The 27,947-nt window shown below is 31.1% G+C and overlaps 1 protein-coding gene across 1 annotated transcript in view; it reads left to right on the plus strand.

Annotated features, from left to right (window-relative positions):
• Positions 1–27,947, plus strand: part of Lrp1b (LDL receptor related protein 1B) — a 1,566,902-nt gene that overhangs the window by 1,443,402 nt on the left and 95,553 nt on the right. Inside the window, exons 74-79 of the mRNA XM_077110319.1 lie at positions 479–616; positions 2,552–2,686; positions 6,053–6,172; positions 8,453–8,694; positions 25,302–25,525; positions 26,597–26,703. Of these exons, the coding sequence (XP_076966434.1) occupies positions 479–616; positions 2,552–2,686; positions 6,053–6,172; positions 8,453–8,694; positions 25,302–25,525; positions 26,597–26,703 (966 nt within the window). The remainder of the gene's footprint in view (positions 1–478; positions 617–2,551; positions 2,687–6,052; positions 6,173–8,452; positions 8,695–25,301; positions 25,526–26,596; positions 26,704–27,947) is intronic.

Consider the following 27,947-nt stretch of genomic DNA (forward strand, 5'->3'; position numbering starts at 1 on the left):
TAAATTTTTTCCTTGTTAAAACAGTTGACTGAGGAGGAAGGATTACATAGATCATATGTGCCCATAATCCCTTTTTCAAAATTTTGAAAATTTCAAACTGTTTCTAATGGCAAAACTGTATTTAATTCAGTATGCAAAAGTATTTGGAGACAAAACCTAACCTGAACTCATTTGAGGCAATTCATATCACTTTCATAAAATCCCACTTAGAGTGAATATTCAAACATTTTCATGTAGAAATAGAAAGTTATTTAGTAAGGGGAAACTAAATTCTCACTTTTTTAAAATCCAAAATGTTCAGATTTATTTCATCACTGTTTAGCTCCAAGAGCTTTCCATAAAGGATTGTAGACTCACATATTTCATAGGCTTTCATAGCATTTTCATGGAAAAATGTTGAACATATTATGTGCTTATGTGCTCAATAGATTGATTTTGATTCTCTGAAGCAATAATCGCTTTTTAAATGATTCTGCAGGTAAGCTTATGTATAAAGTGAGACCATGCAAAAAGGACGAGTTCACATGCAGTAACAAAAAATGTATCCCCATGGACCTCCATTGTGACCGGCTTGATGACTGTGGGGATGGTTCAGATGAGCAGGACTGCAGAATAAGTGAGTCTGTTTTCTGTTAAAGTACATGAATACACAAGGCCAATTCATGCTTAAACAGGACAAAATTAAAAAAGAAAAAAATTTAAATGGCTTTTCTGACAGGCTCAAGTTATCACCTTTGCAAAGCAAAGTCACTTAGAACATCACTGAAGCTAATTTCAGAAAACATGAGGTGGTAAAGGTTGATTTTTAAATGAACATACTTGTTAGAGCTGAAGCTAGGACTTTATCCAAATTTATATTTTCATATCAATGAAGGAATGCAGACCATTTTGTGTTTCATTTTATAAAGTATAAATTTAGTGTCTTCGAAATTACAAACAGTAATATTTGGTTGAATGGTGGCAAAGGTCTTAATCATTTATGCAGTGTTTTAAAAGAATTTAATCTGTTTCTCAGTTATTTTCAAAGAAGATGTCAGTATTTTCTATAGTTATAATGCTATCATCTGTGAGTTATTAAGACCTATGTAAAATAATTTCAGGGTGAGCTAATGCTTGATATTTGATCTTCCAAATTAAAAAATTGTTGTTTATGTCTAAAATCAGGTTGCTTATAAAAGTGTTACAAAACATTTACTACTTCTTGATCTTTATTTTCTTCTCATTTATGCATCTAACTTTCTCCTCATTGGGTAATAAAACAATGCCACCAAGATATGATGACATATATCTCAACTGTAGTGTCATGCCATTAGTTTATTTTCATTAATTATAAATTATTTAAGAATTAGTGGGGATTAATAGTAGCTACAATTCCAAAGAATAAAGTTCTCATATTCTCAAAACTTTACTCTAAGCAATCCAGAGATGATGCAATACTATCTATATAATATACTCCATTTATTTACATTCTAAAATGTTTTATCTGAGTGGAAAATAAAACAATGAAACTGGAACTGCTCTGGTAGAAATTATAACTAACTCTTACTCTGCCCTAATGATGTTGTACTCCATGACTATCAGCCCAGGCTAAAATTTTAACAAACTACTGTGTTTGTGAGCATTTCCTCACTGTGACCAAAGTACCTCACAAGAACAACTTTGAGGAGGAATGCTTATTTTGGCTCACAGTTTTGGAAGTTTGAGTCCAGTTTCATTTCTTTGAGTCTGAGAGGAAACAATGTTAACAGTCAAAGGGCCTGGCAGAGGAAAGCTTCTCAGGTCATGGTAGTCAGAAAGCGAAGTTTGGAGGGGGGAGTAACAAGGATAAGATAAACCCTTCTAGGGTACCCAACCAGTGACCACTTTCTCCAGCTAGTTTCAATCTTCCATTAGACTGCAACTGTCAATGCATTAATTCATCAAATGGTTTAATTCACTGCAAGTGGATTAATCCACTGATGAAGTCAGAGCCTTAATGATTCATTCATACACTAAAAGCCCCAACTGTGAACCTTGATGCATTGGGGAACATGTTTTCAATGCATGAGATTTTTAGGGACATTTCAGATATAAACAATAACACTGCAGATTTATCCTACTTGCTTTAATAACTTGGTAATATACTTGATTGAACTAGTAAATACTAAATTTAGGAGAGTAATAAATGTCCACATCTCTAGGTAGCTTCTAGGAATGGTTGTGATTCTACGATAAGGGTGTAGTACTCACAATTGGTATCATTATAGAGATGCCTGTCATTTAAGTCATTAATTCATTACTTCTTTGAAAAGGTTTTGTGGCTTGACAACAGCTGTAAATATCAGCTGTTGGCAGCTTGCACTAAACTATATTTACTGTAACTGAGCTCAGTTTTTATTTGCTTCTATGCCTTTCTAAGAAATGAGGGCTTAAATTCAGAGAAGACCATAATTTTATACATTTATAAAGAATTATCCATGTAATAATAAATATAAGTTCAAGTCTAAAAAATATAAACTCTGGCTTCAGGAATCAGAGTTATATTAGTTTTGATCATATTTTTAAATCCTAGCTTCCTCTGTATATACCTGTGAAGATAATGTGACTCCATGTGGAGATGATGCATATTGTAATCAAATAAAAACATCTGTTTTCTGTCGCTGTAAGCCTGGATTTCAGAGAAACATGAAAAACAGACAGTGTGAAGGTAGAGTACATTTCCTCAACAGCTTGCTCTTAAATCTTTTGATTATAAAAAGACTCCCAAGGCTGCTAAATTGTAAGATGACATGTGATTGATTTTCATCAAAATGGTGTGTATCTATGGGATAGCATTTCACTTATGAGAGGAAAAGTCTCTGGGTTCAAGCACCTGTTTGTTTGTATAGCTCAGCTATCACTGAGGCTACAAAGCCTTTTCTATAGCAAATGCAAACCTGTAGGATTTTCAAATGTTATGTTATTCTGTTTTGAAATGCAAATAATGAATTTGCTGATTCAGGAACTGTAGGAGAATTAGACTCACCTCATAAAAGAATGTGTTTCTGATGATTCTCCATTCCTATGAAGCATGGCATTTGCAAGCACTATGATAGATGATGCACATTTAGAAAATCAGGAGGTTTTGTTTTAACACCATGTCTTAAATAGTGTTTCATATTATCATAATATGTCTTTAAAAATTCAGAGTACAATTGCAACTAAAAATAAAAATAAAATAATAAAAATAAATAAAAGTTCAAAGTAAGGATCTAAATGAATTTCTGTCACTTTAATAAGATCATTTAAACATTGAGCATGGAGCACAGACAGAATCTCATAGTAAGTTATATGTAAATATAATATCTTTAGGACTTTAACTGTAGAATCATGAAATACAGATCCATATGCACTTTCTGCAAATTTCTTTGAAAAAACTAATATTTGTACTCATCATATTACAATTAGGGCCAAAATTAAATATCTGTCTGATATTTTATGGTATATTGAAGTCCTAAAAAATCTTTCACTTTCCAATTTGATTCTCTAATCTTTATGATATTCTTGGGTAAAAAATTGATTTTATGTTCATGTCAATCAGTATAAAATTATTGAAATTAATTAACTATACTCACCCAAAGGGGATGAAGTATAGCCATATTTTGCACATTTTTTTGATACTAGTATGAACCTAAGGGTGCTCTACCAATGAGCTACATCAGCAGTCCTTCAAAATTTTTACTTTGAACAGAGCCTTGCTAAGTTTTCAGGCTAGTCTCAAACTTTTAATCCTCCTGCATTAGCTTCTTGTGTCACTAGAATTAAAGATATGTGCCAATGTGCCCAGTATATTTATGTACATTTGATTTATAGGCTAGTTTGGATTATTCATGACATTTTATTTCTCCATTATTGTGGGTTCCTGAAAGCTGACAACCTAAGTTTTCTCTGTTTTAATGAAAAACAAATTATTTTGTCTTTCCCAGGTCCTTTCTATTAGTTGAATGTAAATATACATACCTACCTACACACACACACACACACACACACACACACATATGCATACAAATGCCAAGAATCTATTTCCATTCACATTGATTTCCTAAGATTTATTTGCAAATAGGAAGCTACTTTTCTAGCACAGCGTATATTAACTATATTTAGAATTTCTAGTTTCAGTGTCTTCTTTAATTTTAAGTATATTACATGACAATTATGACCTGTGAGGTACATTATTCATTTCAAATAACTATAAATTCAGCATTCTATGTACTTTTGCTGTGCAAATAAATATCTTCTGAACTCTAAATTTGCATCTATAATAATAAAAATTGATAGTAAAGAATGCAGTTTTGACTTGGTGCAGAAGAGGGAAAAAATTTATTTTTTAATCCAAAATATTTAAACTTGTTAGTGTCCTTCATTTATATATCTGAAAAAAAGAAAAGAAAGCATAAGAAATTGCTATTTGGTATGAAAAACAAACCTTTTAACTGAAATAACTAAAGGGAAGAACATTCAAAGAGAATAGCAGAAGAGACACACAAAGTGATCCACAGCTTCTGAAAGCCAGTTGTAGGCGCTGAGCATGTGTGGGTTTCTACCTCTACTTTGCACCCCATGATCAAGGTCTCATTGTACAGATGGGACATTTATGGGGCAGTGTGAGGGAGTACAGTTTTTGTCAATTTATGCAGAAGTTTTCTTAGTTTGATTCGATACCAAAGGAAATCAGAGTAACAAATATCTCTTCATTCAACTTTATAGATACTAAAGAAATCAAAATATTTGTCTTAATTTTGATGGTTAAGTGTTGATAAGACACATTTTACTTCATCCCTGAATAATCTTCATAGTAAATGCACTTTTCTTAATCTCTTCATTTTTTTTCAAACACAGAAGTAAGTTATCATTAGAATTCTTAAGTTCTCCATGGGTGAATTATTATAGCAGAGACAGTAAGATCAAAAAATCTGAGTTTAAGTCTAGCATTTTCATCTGTAGACATCACTAGGAAAGTCCTTGTCTTTACCACCAAGTCCTTGGAACACTGTTGTATGCTAAAAGAAATAGTTATTACTGTGCTGATCTTTAAGTTCTTTAAGGCAAGGGATTTTTCTAACAGATATATAACATAATTAAGGCAACGATATGTGATAGAGGGGCAGAGGAATTATGCTAGATGAAAACATTACTAAAAGAGCAAAATAGGGAAAACTGGCAACTCACCTGAATCACAGGACCTCAATCCTGGCTATGCTTAAACCATTAAAATTAGAGGCATTAGTGAAGCTAAATATTGTTGTCTGTGACTTGTATATTGCTGTGATTTAGAAGTATTTATTCATACCTAGGCATTAAGGATTTTGTTTGCTTAATTCACATAGCCTCATTTTGCAGCCCTGTTCGTACATATGAACACAGAAGTGTTAGTGGTAATCCAAATTTTCATTCTCTGCCAATCATTGTCCAAAATGTGGCAATAAAAATGAATACTTTTTACTTTATATCCTCAATGACTGACAATCATGTAGGGATATGAATATATGAGCATGTTTCTGAAATATCATGAGTCATAAGAAAGAGACACTGGGAGAACAAAAACAGAAACTAAGGAATGGGTCATCCCGTCCATGTATTGGCAGAGAAGAGGGAAGGCTGCATTTCAAATGGGTCTTGAAACAGGAGCAGACATTCTGTGCAAAAAATGGACAAGGATCTTGAAAGACAAAGGAATAAGTCGACAACGTGTATGAGTATAAAGAGGGATGCGATCAGAAGCAGGCTTACAAGGAAATGTTGAGGTGTTAATTTGAGTGAATGAAAATAGTAAGGAAATTTGAAATACTTATTTTAATACTTTAAGTGGACTAACAAGCAATGTGAAAATAATGATTTTTTTAATACTGTAACTATTATAAAAAATAATTTTGGATCCCAAAATATTGCAGAGCAAGTCATACATTTAAGATTTTAAAAACCAATGAAAATAATAGTAATAAGAAGGTGAAGGAGGAAAAATAATTTTGAATTCTTTAGAAACATAGAAAGAATGAAATTTATGGTGATGCTATTTGGAGCTTTTCTTTTCTAGACCTTAATGAATGTTTGGTGTTTGGCACGTGTTCCCACCAATGTATAAATATAGAAGGATCATATAAATGTGTGTGTGACCAGAATTTTCAAGAAAGAAATAATACCTGCATAGCAAAAGGTAAGGTTAGAATTATTATTGCAAAACACTATTAAAAATGCTATGCTAAAATATAGGAAAAAGATGATTCATATTGAATTTTAGCAATAACTTCATTCCTAAAATTATAAATAGATTTTTCTTGCTAAATATTTTCAGGATTTGATCAACATTTTTAAAATTAAATTTTAATAGTCATATTAATTATACATATTTTTGAAGTATTGTATGATAATTTGGTACTTGTATATAATATGGATGCATTTCCATCTTCTCAAGTATTTATCATTTCTTCCTATTAGGAATCTTAAAATTTTCCCCTTCTATTTTTTTTATAATGAATTGTTATAATCAGTCATCACCCCACCAAACTGTAGAACATTTAAACTCATTCCTTCTTTGTATCTGCATTTTGTATGCTCTAAAAATATTCTAACTTTGGAAAGTTTATAGAAATGACTGTAAGATATATAGCTAGTGTCAAAATCACTTTGTGTTTGAAATAATTTGTAAGAACAGGGGAGTATTTATAAACCAGTTTAAGTCATAATATATAAAGTTTCTTTGTTTATGATTTACTTTCACTGCATATGAGAAATTATTAACCAGTAGGATAAAATTAAAAGGATAAAAGTTATCATTACAAAAAGAATAAAGTTTCAACTTTAGCAGTGTCAGAATAATACTTCTGTTCTAGGGAGTTTAAAAGTTTTAGGACAATATCTTATTTGAAATATTATACCTCTTGCACTTACCAGTGCCATTAAAAAAATAAATGACAGGGCTGGGGATGTGGCTCAAGCGGTTGCGCGCTCGCCTGGCATGAGTGCGGCCCGGGTTCGATCCTCAGCACCACATACAAACAAAGATGTTGTGCCTGCTGATAACTAAAAAATAAATATTAAAAAAAAAATTCTCTCTCTCTCTACCTCTCTATACCTCTCTCTCTCTTTAAAAAAATAAAATAAAATAAATGACAGTTATAAGTGTTGAACTTTTATTTTATTTTTTTTTAAAGATAGAGAGAGAGAATTTTAATATTCATTTTTTTTTTAGTTTTCGGCGGACACAACATCTTTGTTTGTATGTGGTGCTGAGGATCGAACCCGGGCCGTACGCATGGCAGGCAAGCGCACTACCGCTTGAGCCACATCCCCAGCACCTGAACTTTTAATTTTCATACATTTTTATTAAATAATATTATAACTACCATGTTGTTGGCTAAAGGGTATGAATGGACATTGTTAATGAGATTGTTATTATACAAAAAAAAAAAATATGATGCCATGGATTGGTGTAGGAACTTGTATTATGTGTTCTTAGATTTGAATCTTAGCACTATGCTTTTCAGGTTGTGTGATGTAAAGAAATTACTAAATATTTCAAACCCTAGTTCTTCGTCTAGAAAAGAGGAATACTAATATCTTTATTCATGAATGTGAGAAATGCAAATAAATTGTGAATTGCTTACAATACTGTCTGACCTATAATAAAAATTCTCCAAGTGACAGCTATTAAGATTAAAGATCTGAACTTATACCTCAGTATGTATTATTATTAATATAGATTTATTTTCAGAAACTAAATATTCAATTCAATCCATGTTTAGGATTACATTAGTGTTTTAATTAATGTTTTCAGGATTCACCCTTAGGATTTTAATTTTTAATATAAATGACATTAATACAATATTATTATATGACATTAATATTATGTTGTATGTTCAAAACACTGAGATGATGTGTTCAAGTTAATAGTATTCTAGATAATTTCAAGATCATAGAAATTTAATGTAATAAAGACTTAAGTCTATATACAATAAAATAAAAGAATTTCAGATATATGAATGTGAGGAAGTGTAATCTTTTTATCTTAATTTTCATGTTTGAGCTTAGAGGAACAGTCAACATTCTAAGCCATTTGCTCAGAAATTTTTGACAGTAATGACTAACAACTGAACATCTAAATGTTGAGAATCAAAATATTAGAATATAATGTATTTTGACTTACCAAATAAAAATCTGTCTTTGTAAAAATGATGTCTTTTACAAGTTCCAAATTTGAAGCCCAAAGGTAAGTTTTGTGTTAGAAAAACCATACCAATAACTATTATAAATGTTCAAAAAAGCAGGCATCAGAAATTATAAGTTGTGACTGATAAAAAGTGATACAAAGTATGTTCATTTTCATTGCAGAAGAAACTGTGTTAAGCATAACAGTTCTTAATTTAAAAGTAAAATCATTGCTTTTACTGTAGTTGAAATTTACTTTATTTTTGTATTTTATTATAATAATCTCCAGGCTCTGAAGATCAAGTTCTCTACATTGCTAATGACACTGATATCCTGGGTTTTATATATCCATTCAACTACAGTGGCGATCATCAACAAATTTCTCATATTGAACATAATTCAAGGATAACAGGGATGGATGTATATTATCAAAGAGATATGATTATTTGGAGTACTCAGTTTAATCCAGGCGGAATTTTCTACAAAAGAATCCCTGGCCGACAAAAAAGACAAACGAACAGTGGCTTGATTGTAAGTAAATAACATTGACTATTTGAAGACCATATTTTCATCCTTTAATTTTAAGATAAAATCAAAATATCTGACCATAGGAATTAATTGACATATTCATTTATTCCTCCTGACAGTCTCCCAACATAGAAAAAAATTCTCTACATATTTATTCTTAAAGAAGCACATAATTTACATTACCAGCACAATCTTATGTTTTTGGTTTAATTCATTTGCCTTAGCTATATAAGAATAGTAATGAATGATACCAAGCATAGTGGACATTTTATTTCATTGAGTTTCACAACATATTAGGAACATAAGCCTTTTTTGGTCTTAAGATGAGAATGTGAAAATCACTTCATTTTTTTACATTACAAAATGATGCAAAGTAGTAGAAATTGTTTCAACTTTAGCAGTATCAGAAGACTACTTCTGTTCTAGGGCAAGAGGTCAACTTGTAAGTGTAACTATTTCTTCTGACTCCTGATAACTGTATTTCAGGGAACATCCAAAACAGAACACTATTGCTTGCTGGTGTATGATGGACATGTTGATTATGATGTTTATTCTTTTTGAGAAAAATAAACTAGAACATTTGTTTAGATTTGTGGTTGTAGACAATCCTTTTTTGTTTGAGGGCATGTCAAGTTATTGTGTGTTTTATATTTTGAAGTAACCTGGGCAGAAAATGACAAATGAATACTTGTTTTTAAAGAGCCTGACCTATTCCCATACAACCCACAAGTCAAGCACTATCACAGCAGGATGTAACTGAAACTTCATATTTAAAAAGAATCAGAGTTACCTGTCTGGAATTCCTCACTACTTTTTGCTATGGCATCTACCATAAAGATTTGAATTATATCAATATGATGTAAATATGAAACATTTTAATTTTAGTAGCAGTAAATAGCAATAAGTTGGTTTTAAAAGAGCTGTCATTGGCTTTCGAATCCAGATTTAAATTAACTCAACTCCAAGCGTTTCTTCTGTGTCTAACAAGTAACCTCCTTTCACTCTATCAGACCAAAAACTGATTCAGATTCATTAATTAGCATTAGCTTTATCTCTAAAACACAAGTCTACTTTGTAAATCATTGCTCTTATGACACTATTTTACTTGTTGTTAATGATATAATAAAGAACATATACTGTGGAATTATACTTGTCTGGGTTTTAATTTTGTTCCTGTCCCTTAGTAGATGTTTCTCTGTACTATTTCATGAAGGTCTAGTGAGGGTTAAATAAATAAATATATAATACACTATTATTAATTGCATATAATTATATACAAGTTAATTTTATATAATATGTATCAATGTTTAACATTTCTTGGGACATATTATGTCCTGTATAAATGTTTTCTATTAACAGATGATGATTCTTTTGGTGATGCTGAGGAAGGTGAATAGCAAGATATTCTATTCTGCCAGAAACTATTATATTAAAAATTATTTGTAACTTATATTTGAACTTTAAAAATACTCACATGCTTATTATTATCATCATTATTATTGCTATACTGGGGATTATTTCAGGGGAATTATACCATTGAGCTACTTTTCCGCCCCTTTTTAAAAGTTATTTTATTTTTTACTTTGAAACCAAATAAGTTACTAAGACAGGCCTCAATCTTGCAATCCTGCTGCCTCATTCTCCTGAGTTTTGGGAATTATAGGCATGCTCCACTACATCTGGCTACATCTTTTAGTTAATTTAGATGTAGTTTTTTTTTTTTTTTTTCAGTGAAAGTGGTTTGATTTTATTTAGTTTTCCTTAGAGATATTGAAATATAACCAATGTACTCCAGTGAACAAAATGTATTGTAGCTCAGAAGCCAAACGTTTCACTCAACATTTAATAGTTATATACATTTAATATTCAATAACTGATTTTTATCCATATATATAGATATATTTATATATGTTTTCTTGTAATTATAGCCATTTACCTGTATATATTTTGTTTATTTATGTTTCATATATTTAACTTCATTAATGTGTCATAGAAATTTTCACAACTCATTGCAAAGCTATTGATTATCCTTTAGCGAGTAGCATATGAAACTTAATTTAGTTTCTATTTACTAAAAGTGATAATTTGTGCTGTATCACCTGGACTTTGGTTTACCTCTGTTCTTCTAGACTTACCATGACAAATTGTATTCATGAGGAAGAAAAGTGGGTAACTGTAATAGTAGGAGTTTATTTTCTACTGAGTAGTCCATTATAGCCAGATACAAGTCATGAAGCCTCTGAGTCAAGAGTTTTAGCATTATGCTCTAAGCTAAATTCCTTATACATTTCAGTCAGTATATTATTTAAAAATAAATGCATGACTACATGAATGAAGGCAGCTATTAACTTTGGTCTCTGAATCATTTTTGTAAATTCAGGTATCTCGATATTATAAAGATGGAATAAATCTATTTTTACCACCTTAATTTAATAAGCAATGTGAATTATAGAGCAATTAACTAAAGAAATGTCACCTTGCTGAGTCTCAGATTAATCTCTGAGGCCAACAATTTCTAAAGTTTTTTCCAATAAAAGTTTTCCAGATTAAAAAAAATACATGATTTGCAAAAGATCTGTAATATATATGTTCACATATTACCTGAATAACTTGCATTTATTCCTATGAAATTCATCTTCTATATAAAGTATTGATTTTCTACCCTTAAGACTCACTCTGCCGTTTAAAGCATTTGCTTTTTGAACAGTCACCAGCTAGTCATTCATTAATTTAATGAGTGTGGGATCTATTTTATATTCTAAGTTTTGACACAGATATTAAACCATACTGACTGAAACTTCCTCGATCTTTTGAAGATGAAATTCAAGAATTTTCCCTAGACTGATTATGGCACATTGATTTTTATCTATGAATCAATAGGAAAAGGAGAGGAAAATGCACGAATCAAACTGTGGACACATTAGTTATAACATCAGTCTCAGTGAGCCAGATGGAAGGAGTTAGTCATGTAATAGCAGGATGTCCTGAAAGCATCTCCACAGATACTGAAAGACTATGCTGTGTTACAGTATTGCTCAAAAACTAAAATGTTAACTGAAGTTCATTCCAAGGGAAGGTAATTTTCAATATAATCTTTCTTTTCTTTTTTTTTATTATTAAGGGAATACTCTCCAGCAATCTGTAAAATTTTTAGAATACTAATTATGATTACAAATTTAAATTTCAAATGCAGAGTTAGTTATTCTATAGTTAGAAATGCTTATAATTTTCTAACCCTCTGGGCTATACAAAATGGATGAAATTTTTCTTTTAAGAAAATAAAATAATTTAAAACTTAAAAGACTGACATGATCCAATCTATATGTAAAGCATAATGAGATTTCTGAATTTAAATTTTAGCAGTCAGATATAATATGAAAGCACTATGCAACAATTGTACATACTTTCTGGTAATTTATCATTTCCATTAAAAATGCTGTATGGAAAAATACATGATGGCAAGCACTATAAAGTAGGTAAATGTTTGGAAAAATGCAAATTACTATAAAAGAACAGATTAGATTTTTACCATTAAGGATTTAAATATTCCTAAGCAAAACAAATGCTCTGGTTGCTATGACCTATTTGATTTTGACACATGAATACCATTTTGGCGTATTGTCTTTTATGCAAAAGAGAATGTTCAAGATGAACATGCATATAATTTTATTCATGAACAATCGTTATCTTTTTCCCCCAAAGTTGGTTAGGCTATTGTTTCCTAAAAAGTTTTTAGCAAATATATAATTATGTTATAGCTATTATATTTCAATTTGTAATTAAGTCCCAGTACCTATCTTATGGGTCTATGTGCAACACACACATCTACACACACATGAGCATAGAAGTGGATAAGTACCCACATGTTGTGTGTGTATGTGTGCATATGCAAGACTTCAAAGTCTTGTTTTAGAATATAATTCCACATGAAACACTTGAGTTTAAAATTATTAATGCTGAATAAATCATTAATCAGACCTTATAGCATTTGAAGATGAACCAGGCAAGATTTATTCATTCATAATCGAAGGTTTATTTAAAACCTGCTAAAAGTTAATTTGAGTGCTGAATTTTTTGTATACAAAAATTTCAAGTTTGAAAAGTGTGTTCAAGGAAATAAATAATGGACTAAAAAGAAAAATACTGATGTTGTCAGCATTGTAGAATACAATCAATAAAAGTCCATTTGAAGAGAAGATCTAAGAGTTGAGGAAGTACTACCATTTTATAAATACCTAAAACAATAATTCTACTTTTGAGGCAGAGAATGGGTTTCATGAGAAGAAATGAAGTCCATATAAAAAGCTATTGTGCTCCAAGTTAAAGGTGGTGATAGGCTGCACTGTCATTTCAAAGCAGATGAAAAGTAGTGGGTGGAAATGTAACTTTAAGAAAGCTTTGTTAATATAGTGAATGCAGAAATGAAGACAGAGAATACTCAAGACTGATAAACTGAAATGCTGGGTTATACAACCTTAGGATTCAGATAATAGTAAACTGCAGGTGTGGTTTTAGTTGCACATTGAGATGTCTATAAGAGATCCATGTGAGATATCAACTAGTCAGTGAGTGGTGTATTCAAGGCTAGATCTTAGATCTGTGGTCTAGAGATACCCATGAAAGAAAAGAACAATGGAGGAGATATCTCACATGGATCTCCACATAGTAATAATATCAATCTCTTCAGCCAAGCTTTAAACAAATCTTTTGTTTGTTACATCATTTTATGTAACAATAAACCTAAAAGAAATGGTGCTAAAATGAATTATCAATGTAGTTACTCTTATTGGTGATTGAAAAATGTATTGCTACTTTCTTACCATGTTGTTACTTTTACTAACTCATTTTCTCCTCCTTGCTTAAAATTGAATACCTCCAAGATCAGCTGTGGTTCTCTGTATCCTTTCTTCTTTGTTGAGTTCAGATAGTTTCATGGTTTACCATACATTCACATGCATCCAATTACCTAACTGGTATCAGCCAATGTCTAACTGCTTACTTTGCTTTTCATCTGGGATATCTAAAAATTCTCCAGAAGTACCTTGCCCTCAAATAAACTTCCATGATTGACTAAACCTGCTTCCTCAAATGTTATTTAATGGCAACTGTTCATTTGCCACATGCTTGAAGTAAAAATCTTGGGAGTCATTTTTGATTCCTCTCCTTTTCCTCATAGCTGGAGAATCTGGCAATCCTGTTGAGAATATCCAGGTTTCCAAGGTATATCCAGGAGTTAGTTCCGTTATGAGATTAAAAAGATGACAAGGAGAGGACAATTTGTTAAGAGAAAACAAGAGAATACAGAGTCACAGAAACAAAGAGGAGATAATCTTGAGAAAGAAATTGGGTCATATCTCAAAAATGAGATATGATCTGAAAGCACCTGGATTTGAACCACTATCAATTCTCTTCTGGATTGGTACAATTGCCTCCTAACCAATCATCTTGCTTTCCTTCTCCTTCACAGCCTAGAAAACAAAATGTTCCTTTTAAAACATATATTGCATAACATTTTACTTCTGAGAAGTATATCCTGTGTTTTTCCCCACTTCCAAAGACAAAGCCTCATAATGTCTTACATGTCCTTATGAGATCTACTCTTCTGTTACTTCTCTGACTTTGTTTCCCATTGTTTTTCCCTTTACACACTTTTCTCCAGGGAAGCTGTGCTATGTCTAAACTCCATTAGTACCTGCTATTGTAAAGCCTTGTCTGAAATGTTTCTTCTACCTAAAATGGTCTTTACCCTAATATCCTACATGGCATAATTACTAACTCCTTCAAGTTCTGCCCAAATGTTGGCATTTTAATGCAAAACATTCATAATTGCAGTCTATTTCCCCACTCCTATCTTCTGATTAGTCTATAATGTTATGCTGTTTTTGGTTTTAATTATCACTGTTCTTATCTTTACCAGTCTGCCATATAATTTTTCCAACTATTATGTTGCTATCTGTGGCCTACCTCAGCAGGTATTTTTGCAGATTAGCTCATTGCTGTAATCCTAATATGTTCTGGAACATTGCCCAGCAAATGATAGATAAAATGATCTTTCTAAAAATTAGAAGTATAAATTAATTGAAAATCGTTTTCAACAGTATATTGATCCTTAAATTCCCACTAAATCTATTCTATGGCATGGAAATTCTATACCATATAATAATTATGGTATTTTTAATTTCCAATTTTATATTTGAATATACATAACATAAAAATTGACATTTAGTTATACAACATAAAAAATGAAATTTTTAACTGTTTCCTTAAAATCCACAGCCCTCTTAAGAGGTAATAAATTTGTTCTGTACAACAAGGTTATTATTTTTCAATGAACTTATGTTGGCACATCAGTAGCATTTTGTCAGGTTTATTAAGTTATATTTGTTATATAATAAACTAGAGATGTTCAAATATGTACAACACAGTTACAATTTTAAAAGTTTACCCATCACCACAATCAAAATTATACCACCCCCATAATCCAAAACTATTTTTCCTATGTAATCTATTATTTTCTCTGTATTGACTCACTCCCCTCTGCAACTTTACTTTTTCCAGATATAAATATACCTACTTTCTCTCCTATTTTAGTCAGAGAAATGGTCATGAGATTAAGCCAAGTTTTTTAAATTTATCAATGAGGTATTTCTTTATTTTTTTTCTTATGTGTACACTGTTCTGTGAATATATCATGATTTGTTTATCCATTTACTGGCTTATTAATTTGCATACTGTACATCACTAATTTTTAATACATAACAGAATAACATTATGAAAATCATTGTGCAATTTACTTTTTATTTACAATTGTTTGAATATCTCAGTATGTCATAGATTCATTATTTATTTTTAATGATCAGATTAATTATATGAATATATAATAATTTATTTATATTTTGAAAAATATAATTGTTTTGTTACGTAACAAAATGCTTTAATGGTCATCTTTAATCATAAGTCTAAAAAAACCTATACTAGTACACACACATTACACTAAGTGAAAATTAGAGTATTCAAAAAAAGTTTGGAAAAGTACTTTCATATAACCTTCATGAATACTGCATCTTTTTAAATAAGTAGCAATGTGTTAATCTGAACTTTTCCCAATATCATTGCTAAAACAAACAACACAGTACATACACAAAAATATTGTTTTCTTCAAGTGCATTTTGTTTACAATAATTTTGGCCAATTGAAAGGACCTTTTCCCAGTGAGATCTGATGATCTTTTACTTCTTGTGCAACCACACCCTAGCTAGGATAATCTTAAATTCAATACATGAGAATAATTTCTATTCTTTATTTTAATACTTATTTTAGTTTTTTTACATTCAAATTTCTGATCTACCTGAATGCATATGTATATGATTTTGTGTAGGGATTTAACTTTCACCCTAAATATCAAAAATTCTGTCATTTGTAGAGTGATTGAGAAAGATCCCTATTGCTCTATAGTACATATAAAGGCTTCATTCTATTTTTTTTTTATAATTTTTGTGTATCAGTGTACCATTAACAAAAATTTGAAATTTTGTTTAGCATCATAGTATATTTTATATGTCATATGAAAAATTTCACAGTAACATTTTCTTAATTTTTTTCAAAATTACTTTGACATTCTTGCATATTTTTACTTCTGAGAATTTTTAAATATGATTAGAAGAATAAAAGCATCATAATGGATTGAGATTGCATTGTATTTTTAATTTGTGAGAAATCATATTGAGTAAGGAATCACTATGAAAGATTTTCTAATAATAAACTATTTTTATATTTCAGATGTTATAGTACACACATTATTGGCTTTACCTAAATAGAGAATATTTTTATAACCATAGTAAAAATTATATGGTTTTCTGCAAATTTTAATTTCAGGTATAACTTTATTATTTTTCTTTCTTTTTTGGTATGGCAAATAGACATATATTAGCTAACAGGAAACCATGGGTATGTTTTTTCTCTCAAAGCCTTAAAGAATCAAGTTATCATATACACAATGAGAATTGAAATAAAAGGAATGGATTATAAAAATAATTCATAAATAAATATTTATATAGTGCTTATATAAATGTTCCAGACCTGAGTAGATGCTTTTCAGCTTGTGTTCTTTTCAAATAATCATGTATTATAGTGCCTCTTACTATGAAATCATAAAGTATTCTAAAGGCTATCAACCCCTGTGCAAATATTACTAGATGACCTTAAAATATTACTAGATGACCTTAAAATTAAAAATTTCATAGGATGAAGGTGAGATGACTCTTCTCATACTGTTCATAAGCCTTAAAATTATGTTTTTGTTCTTATAGATACTTGATATGCAAAGGGATTTCAATATAGTTTGGTCTAACACATTTAATTATCAAATACTTTAATGAAATTTATATTTTTATATTGACATATCATCTCAAATTTTTTTAAATGTTAAAGAAATTTACACATACATTTTCAAAAAAATATTCAGATTGAAAAATGTCTGGAGAGTGAAAAATGACACTTCCATGTCAATCCCATCTCCAAATCCTTAGTGTCTCTGGTCTCTGTGTTAAAACCTGCCACTGCAGCTGCCTCCTTCTCCTCTTCCTTCTCCGACTCTTCTGCTGGCACCACCCTGGATTCAATACAAAGCTAGTACTCTGTCACTGGACTCTACCTTCAGTAGGTGAAACTTCCTTCTTTCTTTCTCATTTATTTATTTGCTTGTTTGTTTGTTTTTTGTTTGTTTATACTGGGGATTGAACTCAAGTGTGCTGAGTTATATCCTCATCCCTTTTTTCTTTCAACTTTTTATTCTGAGACAGGGTCTTGCTAAATTGTTTAGGGCCTCCCTAAGTTACTGAGCTGGCAAACCTGTCATCCTCTTGCCTCAGCCTCTTGAGTCTGTGGGATTACAGGCATGCACCACCATACACAGCAAAACATATTTCTTAATAGCACCCTCTCTTCTCATTTTATAGTGCATATTTCTAGAAGGATTTTGAGACAGGTCTCACAAAGTGGCCCAGGCCAGCCCCAAATTGTGATCCTTTTGCCTCAGTCTCCCCAGTAGCTAGAAATATAGGTATGTGCCATCAACTTGGTATTACCTGTTGAAGAAATCAAATCTGAGCACTTAGATCCTAGTTTAACATTTAGTGAAAATCTGATTCATGGGAATAGTGTATGTTATGAGGGTCTGAGAAACAAAATTGAAAATAGGTCATATTTACAATAAACACCAAAAAAATAGAACAGATATTAGATAACAACATAATTTGCACAGAAGAAATGATACTGAAAAAGGGACTTAAGATAATGAGGAAAGTCGACAGTAGTATAGCTGAAACTTTTTTCACATATCAACTGAACATTAGAAATATGATTAGAAAATTTTCCATTTCTATAAGAGAACAGTCAATTATGAGAAAATTTGTGATTACATATTTTATGGTGTGACTCTCTTGCACCACTCAATTCCAAATAGTTCACTGGTTTCTCTAGTGTAATATAAAATTGACTTTAATAATGAATTACAACACTTTTTAAAAATTTCTGAGATCTTGTCTTCTATATGCCACTATAAGAGAACAGATTCTTTGCAAATGTGTTCAGCTTTATAAGGCTTGTTTCAAACATTCTAGTAAAAATTCACACGAATTACTTTGTGCCTATAAATGCAGTAACTTCTCATTATTTTATGTTGTTTCTGGTAATAGTTTTTTTTCTCAGTGGGTGGTTCAAGAGTTCATCTTATTTGGCAAACTAGATTTTTAGAGGTGAACTTTACAACTTATCCTTAGTATTCAATTCATTACAAGTTCAAATATATTTTGTCTCCAGATTGTTCCCAATTTTGTCCACTTTTGTCTCACAGATACCTACATTAAACTTTCACACTCTCCTCCCTGGAGACCTTTAAGCAAGTCTCATGTGATTTCTCTCTATCCAGTTTTGTTCTCCAGTTGCAAATCATTCTCCACATTATAGCCAAATTGTCTTAAGACTTTAAGCTTCTCACCATATCTCTGTACTTAAATCCTTCTCATGGGATTCCATTGAAAAATCATTGGTTCACAAGTCTCTCCATCTCTTTACACACTTGTGAACATATATGTACACTACTAGAAACAAACAATTTGTTTCAAAATTTTCTGTTCTACTTTTCCACTCCACTGTAGACTCTTCATGCTTTCTATTTTCTCTTCATTTACCCCATTGAACCAAATCTCCTTATTAGGTAGATCATACTTTCCTTTTTATTATTTTCATTATTATTGAGAGTAGTCTCAGTCTTGATGAAGGTATAGAAAGATACACCTCCATTGAACCAAAGGGCCTAATTGAAACTACTGTTGTCATTTGAAGGAATATGAAATATCACAGAAAGATTCACTACCATTTTAGGTTTGTCAATTTTATGTCTGGAAGAAACCTAAATGGCACCATCTTTATTAATTCAGGATGTGTTTAGTCTAAGAAACTTGACTGTTAGTTTAGATGGAAATAAGGAGAAGTAACTAAAATGAAAACTATAATAAATGAAACTCAATATTGCTTATATTTATATATACATACCCATATATAGTTACAAATGTGAATGAATTTGATGGATAAGACATTGAGATAAAAGAGGTTGGAGAGATAAAGAAGTTGGAGTATACATAAACATGTATGTATTCATATATATGTACATATACATCTACTACATAGACTGAAAACTCCTGTTCTTTCACAGTATCCTTACATAATAGATCTGGAAACACATTCTCAAACTTTGTTTCTCTGACAAAATTTGTATATTGATGTCTTTTTACTCATTTCCTGATAGTTACATTATTTATTACTTAAACTTAACTCTTTGTGTTTATGGAATATGTTGCAAACCAAATGCATATAAAAAAGCTGTATAAATAAGATGATTGAGTGAAACAGTTGAGCTTAAGCATTGAAGAACCAGGTTACAGAAGAGAACTGAATACATGTCCCATAAAATTGAAAAACAGCAGGTGATTAACTCTTCTATTCTCGAATGTTGATTCTGTTTTGATATAGTTAGCCTAGGTACTCTTTTAAAAAATTTTTAGTGGTAGAAAGATATAATACCTTTATTTTATTTATTTATGTGGTGCTGAGATTCAAACCCAGTGCTTTATGCATGTGAGGCAAGCGCTCTACCATTGAGCCACAACCCCAGCCCGACCTGTGTACTCTTAATTTTCAAGAAAAACCAAAAGAAATTGATTTTTTAAAATGACATGTAAATTTTAAAATTTGGAATCTATATAATAATTTTTAAACTTATTTTTAGCTTTAATGTACTCCTCAAACTATCATTTAACAATCTCTGCTCTCTGACAACTCTGAGTCACCTCTTAAGTGATATGCTTGTTTAAATTTTAATTGTCGGGCTGGGGATGTGGCTCAAGCGGTAGCCCGCTCACTTGGCATGCGTGAAGCCCGGGTTTGATCCTCAGCACCACATACAAACAAAGATGTTGTGTCTGCCGAAAACTAAAAAATAAATATTAAAACTCTCTCTCTCTCTTTAAAAATAAATAAATAAATAAATTTTAATTGTCAGGAGACATCTATATCTTTCTTCATCTTCAGTTCACTTGCCTAGGAGGTGGTATCAAAATTCTCACCTTATCACCAACAATTACTCATTTAATAAAGCCTAAATATTCACAATTAGCTCAAGATAAATACTTGAGACTATAAAAATGCACACTTACTGAAATGGATATTATTTTAAACTATCACATTGTTTAATCTTGCAAAACTAAAGCCTTCACAGATTACCTAATCCAAAATCCTCAGTTTATATGCAATATAATTTACAGATAATCTAGCACTGGGTCATAAGCCATATTTTTCTGATTTCAAATTTAGAATGCTTTCCCAATCTTCCATAATATCCTTTTTCTTTTTTTATCTCCTAGTGTGAAGGAAGATTTAGAGAATCAGACTTGCTTTTAATAGAGTTCTAGGGTGAGTCAGAAGAAATAAATTTAAGTCACGTTGAGAACACTAAAAAAAGAAAGCAAAACAAACCCAAAAAGTGAGTGAAAAGATTGCATAAAATATTGTGTCTGTAATTTGAATATAAATATGGTCATTTTCAAGAATTGTCTGGGAATTACATATATTTATATTTATGAATTCTTTTTTCCATAATAAGACTTTGTCCCAGATTGACATGGTCCTAAACTATAGCACTGCAACCTTACAATTAGAATAAAATCATGTGTTCTTTAGAAGAAGTTACAAAAGAAATCAGGGATTTCATCCCTCTAGTCATTTTTTGTTGTTGTTGTTGTTGTTGTTTTTTTATCTCTTACACATTCTAACTATAAATGTGACTTTTTCTTGTTTCTTTTTTTTTGTTTCCTCATTGTTATATGAATTGCTTGGTTAAAATATTAAATATTTGGATATTTTTATAATATTACAAATTCAGTGAAATTTTATAGTTCTGAGAACTTATATAGTCATGATTTTGCTTCCATTCTCAGGTTTATAAGAATTAAATTTGAAGTGGACTAAAATGCAAATAACCTTTCAATTTAGTATGACACAACACATATACACACATGCAATTTCTTGAGAGTGGTTTTACATCAGATTTTTCATAACAGTATATGAGGAAATCATTAACTTTAGTAAAATGGGTCAATATTTCTCTTAGATGTACCCCAGTATATAAAAAAAAATCACAACTAAAATATGGGACATCATTTCATTCTGTGCTAAATTTTCTTAAAATATATCTCTGTGAGAATTTTGTTAAAAAGAAGACAGTATTTTCATGGTTCACATGCTTGAACTGACTTTCATAGGTCCTCCGTCTTTTCTCTTTTAAGACAAATGTCCCAGTGACAAATATCTTTATTTTTCTGAAACTGGAATTGTGACAGATAACCTCACAAGCTATGATTGTACAGGATTTGTAATTTAACGTAGTAACCTCTAATTTTGTTAAAATCAAGATGTCAAATTTTCTGTAAGTTTTTAAAGTTTTATTTATTTGACTAATTTTTCTCCACAACATAGACTGCCTCAGGCCCCAAAATTTTGCCTATGTATTTAGAGAGCTTATTAAGAAAGAAACCATCTGTCTGAAGAAAGCAATCAAATATGTCTTCTCTTTTATGCAACAAAAAGAACAATGAATGCCCTTTGTTGTAGGTCGACCACATGCTTCTATATCACATTTCACTAAAATGTATAGTTCATTAGCTTAATGAGGTAGCCAAAGAAACAAATAGAAGTCTTACTTTTTTTTTTCTTTCCTCTCTGGTGTATTTGTTTTATTTTTGGTCTTTTGGGGATCAAGTGTCTCAAGCTTTTCTGTTAAGACTATATAAAATGCAGACTTACTGGAATGAATAATATTTTAACTTGCAATATTTTTTACTGTTTGATAGCTAAAGACTTACTTTCACAGATTATCTAGTCCAAAGTCTTTATTTGATATGCAATATAATTTATAGATAAACTAGGACGTTCAGAAATTAAATTCTTCTGATTCCAAATTTAGTAATTGTCAGTCCTTCACTTCTCTCCAATTCTCTCTCTCTGTGTCCCACATTTTGTACTTCCCTAATTGATTGAATCCCCCTTCACAGTCTGTTCATGACATCAAGATCCAAGAGGAACTTCTGTCTTTTACTCCCCATACAACATCTTTTTAACTGAGTCCCTTTTATAAGGCTAGTGCCATTAATAATTCTAGTCAGGTTGTGGATAATAAATAGTAATTATTTCAGTCCTATGCAGCTCACTACAAGGGGTGATTTCCTTATTTGGTCACAGATTCCTTCAGATTAGGATCATATGTTACCCCCTCCTTATGGTAGTCATTCTCTTCCTCCTCGTCCTCCTCCTTCTTTTCATTTTCTTTTTACCCTCCCTCCCTTACTTCATTCCTCCTTTCATCCATCCCCTCCCCCTCTCTTTCTCCTGTTCTGTGATGATGTTTCAGTGTTGAGGATCAATGAACATGTAAGTAAGAAGTGGGTTATTGAGGAGAAACACCTGCTAACATCTTCTTGTTGTCCCTATTCCCTGAGAATCATCTTGTCACTGATGATAATATTATGACTTTGGGTTAAATGAATTGGATATAACTACCATTTCCCCTATACTCTAGATACTTTAGTTATTGGAATGACAATAGATATTCCTTGATCCAGAGACCAAACAATAAAAGCAAAGATTCAAATGACTGAGTTATCCATATCTCTTCTGTGTATCATGAAACAGTTTTCCTCTTTCCTGAATCTATGTTCTTTAGATTAGAAAAGAAACCTAAAAATTTATTTAACCTTAAAAATTTTACCAATATTAGAATTTTTGCCCATCTGTTTACCTGATAAAAGGTACCACTAAATCAAACTTCTGAATTCTCTATAAACAGAGAAATTTGTATCTTAATTTTCAGTGGTCCATGTGTAGATATATACATAGAATGGAAAGATAATCACCTCATATTTGAGTATACATAGACTAAAATGAAAATCTTAAATTCAAAATAATGAGGATATTGCAAGAAATATTTTATTTTGATAAGAATATCATTAGTATAGAGAATCCGGTGTATATGTTTATGTCTGAGAAAACATGAATAGGTATTTTTCTCTGCTCAATCCAGACAACTAGCATCATAATTTTTGAATGCTAAAGGTTTGTTCTACTGATTTTAAAAAAATGACAAATATACCACAACAGACTCTAAAGAGCTTATAATTGTTATTTTACCATTACATTTCCTGTTTTTAAAATTATGATTTACGCTGATATGAATATGATATTTGGTGATATATTTACCTTTAAATGATGCCAAACTGCAAAAATGCAGTTAATTTAAATGAAAATGGAACATTTGAATATGATTGTTTGGTTTGGCTGTGACAATTCCTTGTATTCTAATCAGCTATGAATATTATTCATATGACATTTCTAGAGCACTCTGTATTGCAGAGGGCCCTACATTTCATTCAGTTAAGTTTGAGATATATATACTGGGTATAAGTATACTGTTTCTTCTCAGTATTGAGAAGCTGAGTGCTATAAAATTTCATAATTTCAGGTCTCAAGTGAAATAGGACAAAGAATTAATAATGAAAATCATTAGATTTTTTTTGGCTTCATGTTTAAGTAATATTTTCCTTTGTGATCCAGTAACATGTAGCAGACAGTGACTTGTAATTCTTTTCTTTCTTTTTTCCCCACATTTCAGGTTCTTTTTGAGTTATTAACTTTCTTTTCTTTTAATAAAAAAGGACTGCTAAATAAGTTCTGTTCATTACCAACCCAGGCAAGAAACTACCTTGTGTTAAAACATATTTCCACTAGTTTCTAGGTCCTCTTGATGCTCTTCCACATTGACTACATGTCTAAGAAGTAATCACCTTCAAATAATTGTTTCTAGTCTTGATATAATACCCTTGGGATTCTCTTCTGAGTTTTGGTTATGCACAATAAACCTGACCATGTCAAATTAATTACTACACTGGTTCCTGCTGAAAGTGATCAAGTTAATTGAAGGGCACAGAACATACGTTCTTTTCCTTGCTATCTGTTCCTAATGAACTCTTTACCTTTGTCTCACACTAATTCACTAAAGCAGAATTTTGAGCAGAAAAGCCAAGCTATCAGAGAGACACTGCGACTTTCCTCAAAATATGTTGAATAATAGTAGCTCTCAAAATGAATCTTTATTCATTGATTTTTTTTGAACTTTGAAATCAAATTGTATATAACAAGGATGCAAAACAATTGGTATTTTCTTACATTGCTGAAAAGAGGGTGCATAGGTGCAAATTTTTAAGTTTTTCTAGTAGTATCTATCTTAAGACTCAACACTTCTATTCCTTGGCAAATATTCAAAATAAATGTGTTCACCCAAAAACATTAGCTACTTTAGTTGTGATGGCTCAAAACTTTAAACAAGGCAAGTGGACATTATGAATCAAATGGTAAAAACATTTTTCCACAAAATGAAATTCTGCCAAGCAATAAAAGGCAGAAAAAAACTGACACTTTTACAATATGGATGAATTTTACAGACATGTTGAAAACAGGATCTCAGGAATAGAAGAATATGATTCTACTATGTTGATGTATTTAACATAATCAATGGTGTTTGATGTTAGAATTATGGTTGCTGGCAGATATATATTGACTGGGACAGATCACAAGTGAAACTCTTATAGGTCTGTAAATATTCTTGCAGGGAAGTGGCTAAACAAATATAAATATGAGAACTCCAGTGATTTGTGCAGGTATACATCTATAATGATTAAGAATGTAATTATGGGCTGGGAATGTGGCTCAAGAGGTAGCGCGCTCGCCAGGCATGCGTGCGGCCCGGGTTCGATTCTCAGCACAAACAAAGATGTTGTGTCCGCCGATAACTAAAAAATAAATATTAAAAAAATTCTCTCTCTCTCTCCTCTCTCACTCTCTCTTTAAAAAAAAAAAAAAGAATGTAATTAAGTATTTTTGAAGCCTATGTGACAGTTGACACCTAAATTCATAGGATTCCCCCATAATCTAAATGTATAGGTACAGAAAACTATACAAGTTTCTGTTTTAAAAAAAAGTGTTCTGTTTTGTTTTTCTTTCAGTGTCCTGAATTTAAAAGACCCAGGGACATTGCAGTTGACTGGGTTGCTGGGAATATTTACTGGACTGATCACTCCAGAATGCACTGGTTCAGTTATTACACTACTCACTGGACTAGTCTGAGGTACTCTGTCAATGTAGGGCAGCTGAATGGCCCCAACTGCACCAGGCTCCTAACGAATATGGCTGGAGAACCATATGCTATTGCTGTAAATCCTAAAAGAGGGTAGGTTAATGGTTTCATAGTTATATTATTGATATGAGTAATCCAGTTTCAGAGATTATGCTCTGTTTTGTTTCTGTTATTAAATATTCAACATGTAACAGATTCACAAGACTTCTGAAAATACCCAAACTTCTCTTTCCATTCAAAAACATAACTTTTTTACACAAATGGTGATATATGTTTCCTGAAATGTTGATATCTCATACATCATATACACAATAGTATTTGTATGTTTCTGTGAATATCTTCACTTGTATATGTGACTTATAAAATAATGATACCTGTGTTAGGATCACATATACTACCACTGTTATTCTCCAAGTGAACTTTCTGAATATTAAACACATTAAATGTAGAGCATTATATTAATGCTGTTGGATATTTTTGATAATAAAAGATGAAGTATATATACATATATATATGTATTTATACATATATATATAAACAAATTTAAATTACTTGATACAAATATTTTCTTTTTATTACTTGAAGAAGGAAACCTAAAAATAATGAAAAAAACATAGAACAGGAAAATGTCAAATGATACTCCAAATCATCCACAAAATTAGTAGATGCTAAGTAAAAAGAGACAATTTCAACTATCAGAATTGCACAGTGTGGTGTCTTCTAAACAAGAGAATGATTTCTGTTTGATGAAATAGTGACATCAATATTAAAATAAAAATTGCATATTGGTGCATCATTCATAATAAAATGAATATTTGGTCACAACTAGAGGCATAATTACAGTGATGGAAATTGTTTTGTTCTGTGGTTTTAATGGAATTTTCAAAATTAAACTTTGGATATTAAATAATGTGCTATGATGTTTACTATTAGGAATAGTTTTTAAAATGTAGTGAGTTTAGGTAGGACTTTATTTAAATTGTTGATTTATGCTTTTCTATTGGAGGTTTCCATTCTGTAGATTACAGGTTGGTTCAAAAATATGCTTATTAAGGGAATCTGGAGGTGACCACACATGTGGTCTGAGGAGACAGTGCTTTGGGAGCAGAGATGGGTTATAACAGCAGCCTCACTAAAGTAACTTATGTGACCTGCTCTCTTCAGGATGATGTACTGGACTGTCATTGGGGATCACTCCCACATAGAAGAAGCAGCCATGGATGGTACTCTGAGAAGGATTTTAGTACAAAAGAACTTACAGAGGCCCACAGGTATTTAATGTTTCTGACATATGTTGAAATGTTAAGCAGAATGCTAAATATATTAGTGTTAACAATTCTTTCTAGCTTTGTTGGCAATATAATAATTTTCACAGTGAATTTATATATATATATATATATATATATATATATATATATATATATACACACACACACACACACACACACACACACACACACACACAGACACATACATACACAGTATGATTTAGTGGACATTATTAACATTTCTTATTCTATTTTCTTGACTTGAAAGTCAGGTCATTATCATACTGTCATTATTATTATGGGGGTTTTATTTGAAAATCGCCTAAGTTGTAAAGCTATTAGTAGAATTTTACATGCATAAAACTTTGACAGATTATGGCAATGTATTTGGATATTTTTACAGATTTATGTTAATGTTCTGGGGGTAGATGATAATATTACTAGAGGATGAGAGAAGAAATGGACAAAATAGCATGATATAAATAATTTCTGTGAAAGAGAGGTTTTATGATTCCTTGCCTTTTTATTTAGGGTTCTTGTCAATCTGACCTAGAAATCCATCCCAGAGATGGCATTTAAGCTATGACTCCAAATTTTTGGAACACTTGGAATTGTTCAGGATCGCAGGTCTTCATTCCTCCTGCATGTTCTTTCTCCCATGCTACTTCCTTCCCAGCTTCCCAATCTGGAATACCCATCTAGAATTTCTCTCCCTAGCTGAATCTTTTCTGTCTCATAAGTTTTAACCTTAGCACTTCTGTAAAAATAAAACATTTCCAGGCTTCAGGCTCCTCAAGGATTTTCTGCCACCCACCCTACCCACTACACTCCCACTAAAAGAACAAAACAATTATCTGTCTGTGTGCTTTGTTATCAAATCATTTCACTTTGTAGTTTAAGATTTACTTGCATTTGTCAACTTAGATTCTTGCTAAATTTTAACGTGACTTATGCCCTGTTATTAAATTAGATTGTTTGTTACTCTTTAGGGAAGAGAGAAGTATTTGAGATCTATCATATTCATATAAGTGTGTCTTCATTTAATCATTTTACAAATATTGATGGAACACCTACAGTTTGCCAGAAATGGTTCCAAATACTGAAAAAACAAATACCTACACATGTGAAGCAAGTCCCAACCTCATGACACTTATCTTCCTGTAGAGGATACATTATATATTATCAGTTTAAAACATAAGTGCTCTGTAGAGAAAAAGTCATAGCAAGGAAGGGAGAGTTATGAGGGA

The sequence above is a fragment of the Callospermophilus lateralis genome, chromosome 9 (genome assembly GCF_048772815.1).
Source record: "Callospermophilus lateralis isolate mCalLat2 chromosome 9, mCalLat2.hap1, whole genome shotgun sequence".
NCBI classification, from domain to species: domain Eukaryota; kingdom Metazoa; phylum Chordata; class Mammalia; order Rodentia; family Sciuridae; genus Callospermophilus; species Callospermophilus lateralis.